At 46.5% G+C, this 17,393-nt stretch overlaps 1 protein-coding gene across 1 annotated transcript in view; it reads right to left on the bottom strand.

The window, feature by feature from the left end:
• Window positions 1-659: 659 nt before the first annotated feature.
• Window positions 660-17,393, bottom strand: part of COMMD4 (COMM domain containing 4) — a 55,740-nt gene continuing 39,006 nt past the window's right edge. The window contains exons 7-8 of the mRNA XM_069765780.1: window positions 5,840-6,010; window positions 660-1,275 (exon numbers count right to left, since the gene is read on the bottom strand). Coding sequence (XP_069621881.1) covers window positions 1,235-1,275; window positions 5,840-6,010 — 212 coding nt within the window. The 3' untranslated portion in view covers window positions 660-1,234. The remainder of the gene's footprint in view (window positions 1,276-5,839; window positions 6,011-17,393) is intronic.

The following is a 17,393-nucleotide window of genomic DNA, read 5'->3' on the forward strand; positions in this document are numbered from 1 at the left end:
GGAGAACATCCGCCGTCTCATCAGCAGCATGCCCAGGAGTCATAGGGAGGTCATACAGGCATGTGGAGGCCACACACACACACACACACACACACACACAGAACATAATTTCCTTGTCTTGAGGCATTTCCACTGAAGTTGGAACAGCCTGTAATTTGATTTTCCACTTTGATTTTGAGTATCATTCCAAATCCAGACCTCCATGGGATATTAATTGTGATTTACATTGATCATTTTTATGTTTTATTGTTCTCAACACATTCCACTATGTAAAGAATAAAGATTTGCAACTGAAATATTTCATTCAGTGACACCTAGGATGTGGTATTTTAGTGTTCCCTTTATTTTTTTGAGCAGTGTATATAATATATATGTGTGTGTGTTTTGATGAACATTTCCATTGAAGACAATGTGTAATTGACAGAACTGTAAAATGTAAAAGCTCATGTTAAAATCGCATTGCAATCAGATAGCAATCTCAATGCAATCAGATGTAAATCGTATGCTAGGTGTGAAAAATCGCATTGTACTCGCATGACACTTGCATGTCACTCGTCTGTTTTTTCGGTCCTGATATAGGAATGTTTTTTTTCTCACATATGGGTATGTACCCTTAGGGTTATTTTCAGAATAAAAAAAAATAGCCGAGTGGGTATAAATATTTTTAAACATTGTGTAAACATTTTATTAATTTTTAACAAGTCAAAATTGTACATTTTAGGAAACTGGAAAACATTGTGCATCTGGTGATGTGTGAGCCTGATAACAAAACATATTGACCAAGAAGAAGGTTCACATAAAACACTGAATATAGCTGGAAGATCAGCTGCCAATCCGTGAGTTTTTCAGATTGCAGATAGCGGACTTCTACTCTTCTTCAGGATGCATCCAGGATTAGAACCTATTTTTTCTCACAAAACACCTTGAAATACGTTGGTCAAACTCTATAAATTAAGGGGCAGGTATCCAGGTTGCATAGCACAATATGATCCCGATTCATCAAGACCGGCGTTTTTCACGCCAGTCTTGATAAGGGGGCATTGTTGAGTCAGACAATCTTGATTTATTAAGAGGGACCTATTTAGTGTGCACTTTCTAATGTTCCACAAGGCTTTCTGTGGATGACAGCCGTTCTCTAGGTACAAGCATCAGTTTTTTCTTTCACAGACCTCCTAGTGTCTCACAGATGTTCTAATCTTCAGAGACACAGAAGGGTAGTTTAGCAAAACCTAGATCAGTTCAGGGAGTTCATCATCTCAAGAGCCTGTTTCAGTTCTACAAAAAAGAAACAGTATCATTAAATTTTGCAACCAAAACAATATTATGAAAAACGCTGTACCACAAAATTGGGAAAAAAAGTTGTTGAAATTAAGTGAAAGTGTGCCATAACGAGATCTGTCCTGCTAGTTTTACTCTTATCCCTCAGTTAAATTAAATTTGTTGAATATAGATAGTATAGATAATGAACCTGCTGAACACTGGTCTGTATGAAGCTTTGCACACCACCTGAACACCAGCAACAATTACATTCTTTTAAATTAGCATCTGAAAAATGGAACTGGATTCCAAGATTTGCCATGACAATCTGGAAAGTCTGAGGACATCATAAACAGTCTCAATGTCATATTTTCTGTAATTTTTTATGATTTTTTTTCTATTTTGGGGCTCTCCACATCTACAAGTTTTATCTTCTCTAAAACAACTGTCCAATAGAGATGGGTGGATTGATTTGCAGGACTTCGGTCTATTATCTAGATTAGTAGTCTCTGGGAGCTGAATGGAAGCTCTGCAAATCTGTTTCCTACTGGGATCTCTGGCGCAGGTTTTGATTAGGTGTGCTGCCAAAGTCATAATTGCCACTTGATGCCCAGATGACATCACAACAGCCGCACTGTGGATCCCAGAAAGTATGAGCTATTCAGAGCTCCTTACCACTTGCCAGAGACTACTCACCTGACCGATGGACCAGAGACTTGCAAATTGAAACGCCCAGTATTTCTGGATATTTGATAATCCTGTACCCAAAAAGTTTCAGTGAAGCCAAATTTAGAGGGGTCGTCTCATTTTCGCAAATGGGTAAAATTGCAGAGTACTTGTAAAAGCAAGTAACTTACAATTTACTCTTTAAAAGTTAAATCCATTCTTAAGAATGAAGGGATGTTAAAAAATGTTAGCTTACTTATTGCGGCCTACGTTACCCGCCATCCACTGCAGTCTATCAATTGTGGCCAATCTCCTAGGTAAGAAGCGTAGCGCTTACAAGCTCTATAGAAAAGGGATTGTTACTTGCAGCTTTAAAAAGGAGGCCAGGTCACTATGCCCAGTTAGCCTCAATGCCTCTGCGCTCCTCCAATGCCGCTAAGGCAAAGCAGCTTCATACAGCAGCATTGGATTCTAGCGGCTCAATCATTATTCTGGTCTAAACGATCAATAATTCCTAAAGACAGGATGAGAGCAGTTATTTAATTTTACCAAAAAGAAAGCTACGTACATGTGGGAAAACACCCTTATCTAAAAGCCCAAGTAATACTAATTTTGCCCCAAAACGGACATGACTAGAACCCCTAATACAATGGGGAAAAAAAGTATTTAGAAAGCCACCAATTGTGCAAGTTCTCCCACTTAAAAAGATGGGAGAGGCCTGTAATTAACATCATAGGTAGATCACAACTATGAGAGTCAAAATGAGAAAACAAATCCAGAAGATCACCTTGTCTGATTTGGCAAGATTTATTTTGCAAATTATGGTGGAAAGTAAGTATTTGGTCACCTAAAAACATGGCTCTCATAGACCTGTAACTTCCTCTTTAAGAGACTCGTCTGTCCTGCACTCATTACCTGTAGTAATGGCACCTGTTTGAGCTTGTTATCAGTATAAAAAGACACCTGTCCACAACCTCAAACAGTCACACTCCAAACTCCAGTATGGTGAAGACCAAAGAGCTGTAGAAGAACACCAGAAACAAAATTGTAGCCCTGCACCAGGCTGGGAAGACTGAATCTGCAATAGGCAAGCAGCTTGGTGTGATGAAATCATCTGTGGGAGCAATAATAAGAAAATGGAAGACATACCAGACCACTGATAAGCTCCCTCGATCTGGCGCTCCATGCAAGATCTCCTCCCGTGGGGTCAAAATGATCACAAGAACAGTGAGCAAAAATCCCAGAACCACACAAGGTGACCTAGTGAATGACCTGCATAGAGCTGAGACCACCGTAACAAAGGCTACCATCAGTAACACACTACGCCGTCACAGACTCAGATCCTGCAGTGCCAGACGTGTCCCCCTGCTTAAGCCAGTTCATGTCCGGTCCCGTCTGACGTTTGCTAGAGAGCATTTGTATTATCCAGTAGAGTATTGGAAGAATGTCATAAGGTCTGATGAAACCAAATACCTACTGTGAAGCATGGGGGTGGCAACATCGTGCTTTGGGGCTGTTTCTCTGCAAAGGGACCAGGACGACTGATCTGTGTACATGAAACAATGAATGGGGCCATGTATAGTAAAATTTTGAGTGCAAACCTCCTTCCATCAGCAACAGCATTGAAAATGAAACATGGACCTCTGGCATTGCCAACAAAGGATATATACCGTATATACTCGAGTATAAGCCGACCCGAGTATAAGCCGACCCCCCTAATTTTGCCACAAAAAACTGGGAAAACTTATTGACTCGAGTATAAGCCTAGGGTGGAAATGCAGCATTTACCGGTGAATTTCAAAAATAAAAATAGATCATTATTTCCCCATAGCTGTGCCATATAGTGCTCTGCACCGTTCATATTTCCCCATAGGTGTGAACCATATAGTGCTCTGCACCGTTCATTGTGCCCCCTAGCTGTGCCATATACGGTGCTCTGCACCGTTCATTGTGCCCCATAGATGTGCCATATACGGTGCTCTGCACCGTTCACTGTGCCCCATAGCTGTGCCATATACGGTGCTCTGCACCGTTCACTGTGCCCCATAGCTGTGCTGTGCCATATACGGTGCTCTGCACCGTTCACTGTGCCCCATAGCTGTGCTGTGCCATATACGGTGCTCTGCACCGTTCACTGTGCCCCATAGCTGTGCCATATACGGTGCTCTGCACCGTTCACTGTGCCCCATACATAGCTGTGCTGTGCCATATACGGTGCTCTGCACCGTTCACTGTGCCCCATAGCTGTGCTGTGCCATATACAGTGCTCTGCACCGTTCACTGTGCCCCATAGCTGTGCCCATATACGGTGCTCTGCACCGTTCACTGTGCCCCATACATAGCTGTGCTGTGCCATATACGGTGCTCTGCACCGTTCACTGTGCCCCATAGCTGTGCTGTGCCATATACGGTGCTCTGCACCGTTCACTGTGCCCCATAGCTGTGCTGTGCCATATACGGTGCTCTGCACCGTTCACTGTGCCCCATACATAGCTGTGCTGTGCCATATACGGTGCTCTGCACCGTTCACTGTGCCCCATAGCTGTGCTGTGCCATATACGGTGCTCTGCACCGTTCACTGTGCCCCATAGCTGTGCTGTGCCATATACGGTGCTCTGCACCGTTCACTGTGCCCCATAGCTGTGCTGTGCCATATACGGTGCTCTGCACCGTTCACTGTACCCCATAGCTGTGCTGTGCCATATACGGTGCTCTGCACCGTTCACTGTGCCCCATAGCTGTGCTGTGCCATATACGGTGCTCTGCACCGTTCACTGTGCCCCCTAGCTGTGCCATATACGGTGCTCTGCACCGTTCACTGTGCCCCATAGCTGTGCTGTGCCATATACGGTGCTCTGCACCGTTCACTGTGCCCCATAGCTGTGCTGTGCCATATACGGTGCTCTGCACCGTTCACTGTGCCCCATAGATGTTCCACATAAATTTGTGCCGCCGCTGCCGCAATAAAGAAAAAAAAACACATACTCACCTCCCTTGATTGCAGCTCCCGGCGTCTCGTTCCGGCGCCTCCATCTTCCCGGCGTCTCTGCTCTGACTGATCAGGCAGAGGGCGCCGCGCACACTATATGCGTCATCGCGCCCTCTGCCTGATCAGTCAGAGAGCGCAGACGCCGGGAAGATGGAGGCGCCGGCCGGGAAGATGGATCGGCGCCCGGCGGCTGGAACGAGGACAGGTGAATATGCTATACTTACCTAGTCCTGGCGATCCTCGCGCTGTCCCCTCCTGTCTTCGGTGCCGCAGCTTCTTTCTCTATCAGCGGTCACCGGCACCGCTGATTAGAGAAATGAATAAGCGGCTCCGCCCCTATGGGAGGTGGAGCCGCTTATTCATTTCTGTAATGAGCGGTCCCACGTGACCGCTGAAGAGGGGAAGAAACTGCAGCGCCGAAGCCCGTGGGACGGCAGGGACAGCGCGAGGATCGCTGGGACTAGGTAAGTATGCCTCAGCGCCCTCTCCCCCTCACCTGCCGACCCCACCGCTACCGTGACTCGAGTATAAGCCGAGGGGGGCACTTTCAGCCCAAAAATTTGGGCTGAAAATCTCGGCTTATACTCGAGTATATACGGTAACTAAATATTGAGATGAACTTTTGTTAATGGCCAAATACTTATTTTCCACCATAATTTGCTAAATAAATCTTGCCAAATCAGACAAGGTGATTTTCTGGATTTGTTTTTTCATTTTGCCTCTCATAGTTGTGGTCTGCCTATGATGTCAATTACAGGCCTCTCTTATCTTTTTAAGTGGGAGAACTTGCACAATTAGTGGCTGACTAAATATTTTTTCCCCCACTGTATTAGAACTCACTATTTAACCAATGTGTAGATTATCTACATTACAGATATTTATTAACCAATATAATGTCTTTTCACATACACAAACACATTATCTTACCTGTTAACAAAACTCTTAATTTACTGGCGGACATAGTAACATTGACAGGTCTGGAGTTGACAGAATCTTTCACGCACAGGTTTAGATGGACTACTGGTTCATTCAGTTCCCGCAGAACACTGGAGCGGAGAGTCTGGTCCACCCGCCAGCTCAAGGAGGATAAGCGCGATACTGCAAAGGCAAAAGGGACAGCCATACACATGTAAGCGTTACAAGAGGAAACAAGCAATCACTAGTGGAGAGAAAATAATTAACACATCAAAAAGTTATTTACTATTAACTTTCTTTGCTTTCAAAATACAGAGAGCTTTTCAACATCTAGAAATAAGATAAAAGAGGGATTTGTGTGTACTCACCGTAAAATCCTTTTCTCCGAGCCATTCATTGAGGGACACAGACCGTGGGGTGTATGCTGCTGCCACTAGGAGGCTGACACTAAGTGATACAAAGAAAGTTAGCTCCTCCCCTGCAGTATACACCCTCCTGCTGGCTCTCAGCTAACCAGTTTGGTGTAAAGGCAAACAATATATGAGCTTACAGCATGTCATATTATATATGAGAGTATAGCATAACAGATTATAAAAACAAGCATAAGCTAATACCAGAGTGGGAGTTGTGTCCCCCAATGAATGGCTCGGAGAAAAGGATTTTACGTTGAGTACACAAAAATCCCTCTTTCTCCTTCGCCTCATTGGGGGGACACAGACCGTGGAATGTCCCAAAGCAGTCCCTGGGTGGGGACAACATCAGATCAGGCCCTGTGTAACCGCTACTTACAAGTGCGCCACCGCGGCCTGCAGAGTCTGTCTGCCCTGACTCCCATCTGTGGAAGTGTGGGAATTATAGTGCTTCAAGAATGCATGCGGACTGGACGAATCCACAAGCTTGCAGGCGTGTCTTGTCGATGCCTGGTGCCTAGAACCCACGATAGACAGGGAGATAGGCTGACATCTAACACGGAAAGACTCCTGGATGGTGAAAGGAATCCACCAGACTAACATGGCCGATGAAACGGCTAAACCCTTCCTGTAAACGTCAGGAAGCCTTCCTCTTACCGTCAGGAAGCCCAAGATACAGTGTCCAACCTTCGGAAGGACGCCGTCCTCGAGACATACCTACTCAGAGCACTCACTTCATCCGGAATATGGGGAACTCATTCCATTTTGTGGACTGGTGCCGAAAGAGATGAGGGAAGAACTATGCCCTCATAACAGTGGTAATACAATATCACCTTGGTAACAAGGGACGGGGATGGCCTGAGGACAACCTTGCCTTGAAGGAAATAAGGGAAAAAAGTCTGAAAGGACCGAGCAGTAAGCACCGAAGACTCGTCAGGATGAGGATATCGCAGAGAAAAAAGGGATAACCTTCCCTGACAGTCAGGTCTGTCCGGATCAAAAAAGAGTCTACTGTAAGACTCTTAGGACCATTAAGGTCCCAAAGATCTAACGCTATGCGAAAGAGAAAATAGGGAAGAACTACGTGTGAAAACTCCCTGCGAGAAAGTCCCTACTTGCAGTTTTGTTGCAGAAAGGCGGAAAGCTACCAGCTCCGCAAGCAAAAAAACTGACGTGGTCAGTGCGGATTTCCGAGGATCACGGAGGGCTCTTTCTGCTTCTGAAAAGCTTTCGGAAGTAGTGGAAGGGGAATTATGGAAACTGGTACCACGGAGGAACCAGAGCATGCAGTGCAATGGCTCTTGGATCTCGAGGCCGAATCACGAACTCGAGTATATAGACAATCAGTCTGGACGCCATCCGAACTACAACTGGAGAGCTCCAGTAAAGGCAGGTCTGACGGAAGACTTCCGAGTGAAGTTCCCATTCACTTGAGGCGAAACCCTGATGGCTGAATATTTTCGCCGCCCAGAGTTATACTCCTGGGATATGTACTGCTGAGATCACCGAATGATAGATCTCGGCCCATCAAAGAATGTGAGGTACCTCGGCCATGGCGCCTGAACGTGGGTACCTGCTAGATGATTGACATATGGCACAGCCGTGGCATTGTCCAATTGAATTCAGAATGGTTGACCCCCCAGAAGGCAGTGGACCTACTGTAGGACTACCGTTCGGATCTCCAGAGCAATGATCGGGAGATGAGGACTGGCATTGGTAGTTGCTAGTAACCATTGAACCGGGAGAAAGGCCCTGGATGAAGAAGGAGCTCAGAGACTATCATCTGAAAGTCTGTTTGATGTTAGGGCTAGCGGAACGCACCAAATAATAAGATAGGTAGAATAAGGTTCGTTCGCAGCCCGGGGTCCACCGTGCAGAGATGGAACCTGCTGCCAAGTAATGACGGACTATATGGCGGTACAATGTGAATACACACACGGGTTAACTTCACCCTGTGTGAAGGAAGCGAACCCTGTTAAGTCACAGGGCCGCGGTACCGCACACAAGAGCACAAGCAAGGAGTCTCCGAGCTCAGTCCTAAGACTTGGGATCTGAGTCTGTGTAGACAACTTGCGGTCGACACCGCAACTGAGGTGTCAGCGTAACCAAAATAATAACAAAGGAATGCACGAGAGTGCGTGCGGTGCTGCACTGGCGGACGCCACTAACCACCCAAGCTTGGGTCAGGAAAGCGCTGTGAAAGCGCATGGCGCCGCACTGGCTGACACAGCAACTAGACGCTGTATTGGTGTGTAACATGCTGTTGGGTAAGTCAGGCGCTAGACAGCAATCATCCACCTTCCGCGAACAGTCATCCAATAGGGAGGGTTTTTTAAAGAGCGACTTTCACTCACAACACACACGTTTACAAATGTACACTAGCGCATGGCCGTGCGGTCATGCGCAGCTTATATTGCTGCAGCACGTTCAGGACCTTCCAATAAAAGGACCAATGGGAAGCTGCCACAGAAGTTTAGCACCTTCAAGACCTTCCTGGAGGACCAATGGAAACCGCTGCAGCATCTGAGCATGTGACCCTCGATCTCCAACGGGAGATCTCACCCCGGGCATGCTCAGAAGGGAAAAAGCAGGACTTAGTCCCAAAAGCGTCTGCTCGCCGCTGCCCAGCATTGGCCTCAATGGCAGAAGCTGGAAAAGCAGCAGTAACTCTATGCACAGAGTGAGACTGAGCAAGACGCTGGGACCGACGTCTCCGCTGTGCAGACTCCACTGCGGCTGGAGAAGAATGGGAGACTGCAGCAGAGAAGGCTCGAGATTCCCCCTGTGCAGAGACGGGAACTCGACACCTAACATTGACTTGCTGAAAACGAGCAGAGCGAAGGAAACGGCTTCCATTGTCGTCACCATTTTTCCTCAGAACCCTCCCAGCAAATCGAATGAAAGGAGGGGATGAGTGATCAAGTGCGCAAGCTCCCTGTTGAAGGGCCATGACCTTGTCTGGAGGGAGAAATACCATCCTTCTGGAAGTGTACCGGATCATCCTCAAAAAGGATATCAGCTGGGCTAGAAATGAGGAGAACTTGTCTAAGTCTAGCCGCCAGCCCATGTGAGAGGGTATCGCAAGTGATATAGACTACTTAGCGTAGTCCTGGAAGTGCGGCTAGACAGTCGGCCAAACAGGGCAGGACGACCACGTCTCTAAAGTGCAAGAGGAACATGACAGCCACCATGAGCCTTGCGAACACTCTGGGTGCGGTAGCAAGGCCGAGGACAAGGTCATGACTTGAAAATGCTGCTCACCAATGGAAAAGCGAAGGAATCTTTGAAGAGGGTAAGCATCCCGAATGTCGATGGATGTTAGAAACTCCACCTTTTTCTGTTGAAGTAATGGCTGAGCGGAGGAAACTCCATTCGAAGAAGGAGAACCTTGCGAAAGGTTGTTAGAAGTTTGAGGTCCAGGATCGGTCCTACTTCTCGTTCCCCTTTTTGGAACCAAGATCCCTTAGATCTAGACTGTCCTGGACAACCCTTCCACTGCTGGTCGGGGCTGTAGGAACGTACGATCCTTTGTTAGTCTCACGCTCAAAAGATTTGATTGACCGTCGTACTGTCTTCAGGAAAGGGTTACTGGGGTGAATCAAAGTAGTTAAGGTCTCCAGCCAGAAGACCATTGCTCTAGCAATCCATGCGGCGGCTAGGGAGGGTAGAGCGCTGGACCCGAAGCCGCAAAACGGAATGAACCAGATTTTCTATTTGACAGACCATGGCATTTTCAATTGATGACACATCGGGCAGGGATACTGGTAGGTATACCACAGGAGATTCTACCCGGTTAATCTGCCAAGTGGCAGAATGCGCGGCTGCATCCAGCAGGTCATAGTCTCTTGCCATCGCCGCTCTTGGTTGACGGTGCGGAGTTAAAAATTAGGAACCCTCAATCCTCCATCCTCTTAACAGGGAAGTGGAGAGGGATCATTCACCTTCTTGCATCTTCTTTTAAATAGTGGTGATGCAGAGGGGGGTGCTCAGATGCCCAATAAGGGTGCCTCTGTACATCCACAGAGTTCAGGTCTCCGGGTGGACAGGACAGGTTGTCTGGTGTTAGGCCTGGATGCAGAAGAGGAGACATGGAGGCGACACTCCGTGTGCCCGACTGTTTATGGTGTGGGGAGATCGGTGCCCTTTAAAGGGTCCGTTGCCCTTAAAAATCAGACCAGGCATGGCATCCCACGTAGAGGCTTCTGTCCAGTGAATCGCATATCCGGACTGGATGGCAAATGCTCAACGAGGGAGTTTAGTCTCCTTATGAGGGACCCTGCGTAGTCTAGAGCAGGACCGGAGTCCTCGTCAATGTACAGAGATTGGTTGATGATATAAATAGGCGAGTTCATCCTTTACTGAAGCTCTGGCAAGTCCAGGTCCAAGGCAATATCCGATCCGTGTTCAGAGTCTTGTTCTCAGCCTTGGAGAGAGATCATGAAATGAAAACTTCCGTTTTCTAGATACCTGTATGTTTCTAGATGCCTGTACGTTTCTAGAATACTCGCGGCCCCTGCTAGCCGACGGATCCCATGTAGGAGAGGGACCATGTATATGGGTCCTGCGAGCACTCCAAGCCATGGAGGGATCACGGAGGGGATAAACTGGGATCAGCTTCGGATTGGTCATGTGCCTTTAAGACCATGGACTACTAGTCGTGTGCCTTTAAGAACAGGGAATACAGGTCATGTGCCTTTACGACTAGGTAATACTGGTCATGCGCCTTTAGATAAAATCTCGCAGAGAGCGAGAAGCGCCAATTCGGGGGGTGGAGCCACAGGCACGACGTGGGCGGAGCCTCGAGACTTCCATGAATAGGCCCAAGCCGGGGCCTAAATTTCTGCAGCCGGCGCCAGCGTAGAAGTGAGGGGCGTTGCAGTGGCCGAGAAAATTGAGCGCTTCCGTTCAAGGTGAACAGCGCCAGAAAAGCGGGCAGAGCCGCCTTAGGGCGCCATAGTGCACTTCCGGGGTGCGGCCTACACATCGGCCGAAGCCAGGGGCTAAATTTTTGCAGCCGGGCAGAGCGTTACCTCAGGGAGGTTGACCACAGAGAAGCCTGAGACAGTGAATATCCCGCTGTAGGGGCCCATCGCTGGCAGGATCCCCTCACCATTGGTGCGCGTCCCGGCATGGAGCCACCGCAGATCTCGGGTATTGCAGCGTGGACGGTGCAGGGATAGAGGGATAAACCTCAATCCATCATCCCTTTGTTCGGGAGGTGGAGAGGAACCGTCCGCCTCCTTGTGCCATCAGCTTTCACAGTGGTGGGACAGTGGGGGCTGCTCGGACGCCATAGAGAGGGGCCTCTGTACATCCACGGAGTTCAGTCCCCGGGTGGACAGGGCCAGTTGTCCGGCATTAGGCCTGGCTCCAGGAGAGGATACATGGAGGCGACACTCCATGTGGTCGCTTACTGCTGGTGTGGGGAGATCGGGACCGTGAAGGAACCGTCGTCCCTGAAGTGAGCTGGGCGGGGCTCCGGCAGTTGGCGGGAATTTCAACTGCGGCCTAGTCTGGCTGAAAAGGCCAGGGACTAAATTTATGGAGCCTGCCAGTGGAGCACGTCGGTGGGCCGCGACGTAGCGCCGAATGATTGCCACTTGCGTCCAGCCAGCGGCACCTCTCCCCAGGGACCAGGACCGCACCTTCCCATGCAGGCAGCGTGAGGAAGAAAACTACTCACAGCCACTGAGCAGAGATGCATCCTCCATTGCGAGGGAATAAGCTCAATCGATCCTCCCTTTGCTGGGGGATGAAGAGCCTCTGTCCATCTTCATATGTGCCTGCCACAGGGGACTTACAGCTGTGCCTGCCGCAGGGGACTTACGGATGCGCCTGCTGCAGGGGGCTTACGGCTACTGTGGGGACTACATGATGCCAACGGGTGAGGGCTTGATTGCGGAGGAGCCCGGGAGATGCACATAAGAGGTATACTCTATGTGCTCGCCATTTTACAGGGGGGAGATCGGGGCCGTATAGGAACCGTCGCCCTAGCGTAGATTAGGCATGCCCCAGTTGTCGCAGGAGAGGTACGGGGAGGTATACTCGCCGTGCTTGCCTGTTGATGGTTCGGGGGGAGAGCGGACCCGGAACGGAAAGGAATCTGTCGCCCCCTTCACTCCGTGAATTAAAAAATAAAAATTTACAGAAAATAAAAATAAAATAAAAACGTTGGGGTCTGAACCAGACCCATGTGCCTCCTACAGACACTAAGCAAGAACTGGTTAGCTGAGAGCCCGCAGGAGGGTGTATACTGCAGGGGAGAAGCTAACTTTCTTTGTATCACTTAGTGTCAGCCTCCTAGTGGCAGCAGCATTCACCCCATGATCTGTGTCCCCCAATGAGGCGAAGGAGAAAGATATTTTATAATATTTAAAACTTCTCTTGTCATCTTAGTCAACGATGCAAGCTAATATTTTTTCCATGGTCGTCCAGGATAAATGTGGTGGTCACTACTTCATGGCGAAGGATACATTAGGGGTCTAAATATCTTATTTCTGGTAGGGCAAGATAAAAGATGTTTTATTATCAGGTGATGTACAACATAAATTTTTTCCTAGAGGAAAAACAGGGACATGATAAGTCCACTGGCTCCCATACAAGTATATGTGTAATTCCACAGCCTCCTGTACCAGGTAAAGTGAACCTGTCACCAGCTTTTTGTTATGTAATCTGACAGCAGCATATTGTAGGGACTGAGACCCTGATTTAAGTGATGTATCACTTGCTGGGCTGCATGCTATCATTTCGATACAATCCCTGTTTTATCTGCTACACATCTTGCATTTCTCTGAATGCTGAGTTCTGTATAAGCTTACCCACCTCTAATTGGTAGCTTTCTGTATACGCCATACATTGACATAAAGCTGCTAATCAATAGTGGGGGAAGGGCTACATAGAACAAATTGATTATGAGGAACACAACACCTACAGTAGTCCTGTAATGATAATTTATTTTATTAAAAGAGCAGCACACAGCCCATTAAATGACATATCACTGGAATCAGGCTCTCAGACCCTACATCAGGATAGTCTCAGATTACATAGAAATATCCTCTAAATATTTAAATATTCCCATTAAATAAATGCATAAAGCTGGTTAGCTCAGTTAGATAGAGCGTGGTGCTAACAACGTCAAGTTCGTGGGTTCGATCGCTGTACGGGGCAGGAGTTCGTGGGTTCGATCTCTGTACGGGGCAGGAGCTTCTTACTTATGGAAAGATTTTGTTTGGGGCTACTAGATTTAGAACTACTCAAAGGTAGATACTCTTATCATGATATATGCCCCATCATCCTAACATTGTAGAGGATTAGGTGGAGTTAGCATGTCCGGTTTAATTTCTATATTTATGATGCGTTTGACCAGAAAATTGCTTGACATGTCACAGCATTTTTCCGCCAAATGTTTTAAATGCAGTGCATCATACTCTAGCACACACTTGATCGAGGCTGATGTACGAAATGCCAGTACTTATGAATCGGAGCCACAGACTGCACTACTTTTTGTCCATTCAGAAAACGGATAGCAGATGGATCCTTTGATTTTCACAGTAATCTATGGGAAAAGGTTCATAACGGATGATCATCCATTATATCCTCCGTTTCTCTGGTCCGCACTTTAGCACTGCGTATTCCCAGAGCACTAGACATGTTCAGATATACCTGTAGAAAACCAGATCAGCTATAAACAGAACAAAAACAGATGCACAAAAGAAACTAAAGCTTCTGCCTTTAAAGGGAGTTGTAAAATGCAAACTTCGGATTCAGTTTAGTTATCAGTTTTCTTTTATTTCTGTCTTTGACAGATGAGCTTAGCGTTACACATTGCCTCTAAGTTGTTAGTACTGTCAGTCTGGAAAAGCCAAGATCAAATTTATACTGTGCGATCTGCTGAATGTACACAACTGAATTCTAAAAATCTGTATTCAGATGTATATGGAGGAATACCTACAGACTGAAGAGGTTGTCCACGACGTCTACATTGATGACCTATCCTTAGGGTAGGTCATCAATGTCTGATTGACCAGATCTGACACCCAGGACCCATGCCAATTGGCTGTTATCTGTGTCTGCAGCGGCTGAAGTACTCCCTTGCTGAGCTGCTCCGTATACTTCAGAAAAAGAAAAGCCTCCAAAAGGGAGGGGAGACTACTGCAAGCTGATGGAGAACCTCATGGTGGTGCAGTCAGAATGACATGTGGTGTTCCGCTCACACCCGACGGGCACCGTTTCGCTATTGCACGCCATCCTGACTGCACCACCATCCCTATGGAGGTAAATAAACATTCTATGCTTTCTTAGCCTGGTATGCACCACTGAGTGAAGGGATTACATTTACACCCTATTTATAGGTGTTTCTGTAGTGATAAGTAACTGCATTTGCCACATTCTGCAGAGCCCTATAAAAGGACGGCATCTCATAGGTCTATTCACCTGCTATAAACACACAGTCTCATTTTACAACCCCCCTCCCCTCTTACTTTTCATGTCATTACCTCCCCATTATTACCAGGCTATCCATCAGCTTGCAGTAGTTTCCCCTCCCTTTTGGAGGTTTTATCCCCTGTCTTTTTAAATGGTTTTAATCTTTTTTATTAATAAAAATATATTGTTTTAATTTTCAAATGTTGAGAATCTCTTATCATGTGGTTTTACTCACTACCTGTCTTTTGTTTTTCTGGTGCATCATTGCAGTGCTTATTTTGCACATTTGACTTTTGATTTTGACTGCTCCGTATACTTGTAGTGGCCACCGCAGGATACTGCACAGCCACCTCCTATTGATTTTACCCCTTAACCCATGGATCTTTTTTCGGTTTTGCCTTTTCGTTTTTCGCTCCCCTCCTTCCCAGAGCCATAACTTTTTTGTTTATGTGAGGGCTTTTTTTTTTGAGGGGGTGAGTTGTACTTTTGAATGACACTATTGGTTTTACCATGTCGTGTACTAGAAAACAGGGAAAAAAATTCCACGTGCGGTGAAATTGCAAAAAAAGTGCAATCCCACACTTGTTTTTTGTTTGGCTTTTTTGCTAGGTTCACTAAATGCTAAAACTGACCTGCCATTATGATTCTCCAGGTCATTACGAGTTCATAGACACCAAACATGTCTAGGTTATTTTTTATCTAAGTGGTGAAAAAAAATTCCAAACTTTGCTAAAAAAAAAAATTGCGCAATTTTCTGAGACCCATAGCGTCTCCATTTTTCGGGATCTCAGGTCGGGCGAGGGCTTATTTTTTGCGCGCCGAGCTCATGTTTTTAATGATACCATTTGGTGCAGATGCGCTCTTTTGATCGTCCGTTATTGCATTTTAATTGTTGCGGCGACCAAAAAAACGTAATTCTGGTATTTTGAATTTTTTTCTCGCTATGCCATTTAGCGATCAGGTGAATCCTTTTTTTAATCGATAGAGTGGGAGATTCTGAACTTGGCGATACCAAATATGTATAGGTTTGATTTTTTTTTTTTATTGTTTTATTTTGAATGGGGCGATTTGAACTTTTATATTTTTTTTATTTTTTAAAACATTTATTTTTTTACTTTTGCCATGCTTCAATAGCCTCCATGGGAGGCTAGAGGCTGCCCCTATGTAGCAGAATTATAGCATTGCTATGAGCGCCGGCCAAAGGGTGGTGCTGTCAGTATCACATGTATGAAAAGTCCCACACAGTATTGTAGTTTTTCAATGGTCATTGTTCTCATTTGAAGGAAAAGTAGAATACAGAAAGAAAGAGGAAATAAATAAACAAAGAAAAAAAGCAATGAAAAGAGGAGAATAGGTGAATCAGTAACTGTGAATGACAAAAATAAAATTACATGGACTCGAACCTACCAAGTCTCATGACATATCCCCTGTATTAAATGTCTGTTGTGGTACCAGTGAACTATCTATTAAGTATTAAATCATATATACCAAACCACATAAGCACCTTTACTACAAATCATGAGGTGCCAAAGTGTAACAGAAAGGTTCAGGTTGATACCCCAGGAAGAAGGCACGAGGCTGAAACGCGCGTTGGGGTGGGTGGCATCGTGGTCCCGCAGGTAATCTTTTTGTTACTATTCACTGGTCATGCGCTACTACTCTTTTACACTTATACGCTTGCATGTGGTTATATGGTGCCTGTTGCATCTTTTACTATTGGTGCATGCACATATAAATATGTGTATGTTTCTATGAACTTGTTGTACGATGCACAAGCACTTTTGGGCTGACCATTTTTAGTATTTTCTTATGACTGCCTACTGGGTACCACTCTGCCACCTCTTTTTTGGTGAGTTCTTTGTCATTTTCCTGTTTTCTCTAATTGACTATTATTTTGATTTTATTTTTTGACTTAATAAAATTGTTACTTTTTACATAAAGAGGGATTTTTGGTTCTTACCGTAAAATCTCTTTCTTGGAGCCTTCATTGGGGGACACAGGTAACCATGGGTGTATGCTGCTGTCACTAGGAGGCTGACACTATGCAAATAAAGTAGTAACTCCTCCCCGGCAGTATACACCCTCCGACAGGCACCAGGTAACTCAGTTGGTGCAAAAGCAGTAGTAGGAACAGGTAATATAAAACTCAACCTATGTACCAACCCACAACAACGGCACGTTGGCAACACGGTACAACTTCAAGGGAGGGTGCTGTGTCCCCCAATGAAGGCTCCAAGAAAGAGATTTTACGGTAAGAACCAAAAATCCCTCTTTCTTTCTCGCCTCATTGGGGGACACAGGTAACCATGGGACGTCCAAAAGCAGTCCCTAGGGCGGGATATTCTGCAAGAAAGAGGAGTTGAGTAGGCTGGTCAGAAACTGCCGCCTGCAGTATCCTCCTACCCAGGCTCGCGTCCGCAGAAGCCTGAGTATGCACCTTGTAGAATTTGACAAAGGTGTGAATGGATGACCACGTTGAGGCCTTGCAAACCTGCCAGGCCGATGCTTGGTGACGAACTGCCCAGGAAGCTCTCACAGCCCGGGTAGAGTGAGCCTTCACCCCCGACGGAGGCCGTTTGTCTTGAACACGGTATGCCTCCAGAACCGCCGAACGGATCCAACGAGCAATTGTGGACTTGAAGGCGGGGAGCCCCTTTCGCCGCCCTTCCGAGACGACGAACAGAGAATCAGCCTGACGAAAGGAGGCAGTTCTGGCAAGATACATTCGGATA

The sequence above is a fragment of the Ranitomeya imitator genome, chromosome 4, assembly GCF_032444005.1.
Source record: "Ranitomeya imitator isolate aRanImi1 chromosome 4, aRanImi1.pri, whole genome shotgun sequence".
Lineage (NCBI taxonomy): Eukaryota > Metazoa > Chordata > Amphibia > Anura > Dendrobatidae > Ranitomeya > Ranitomeya imitator.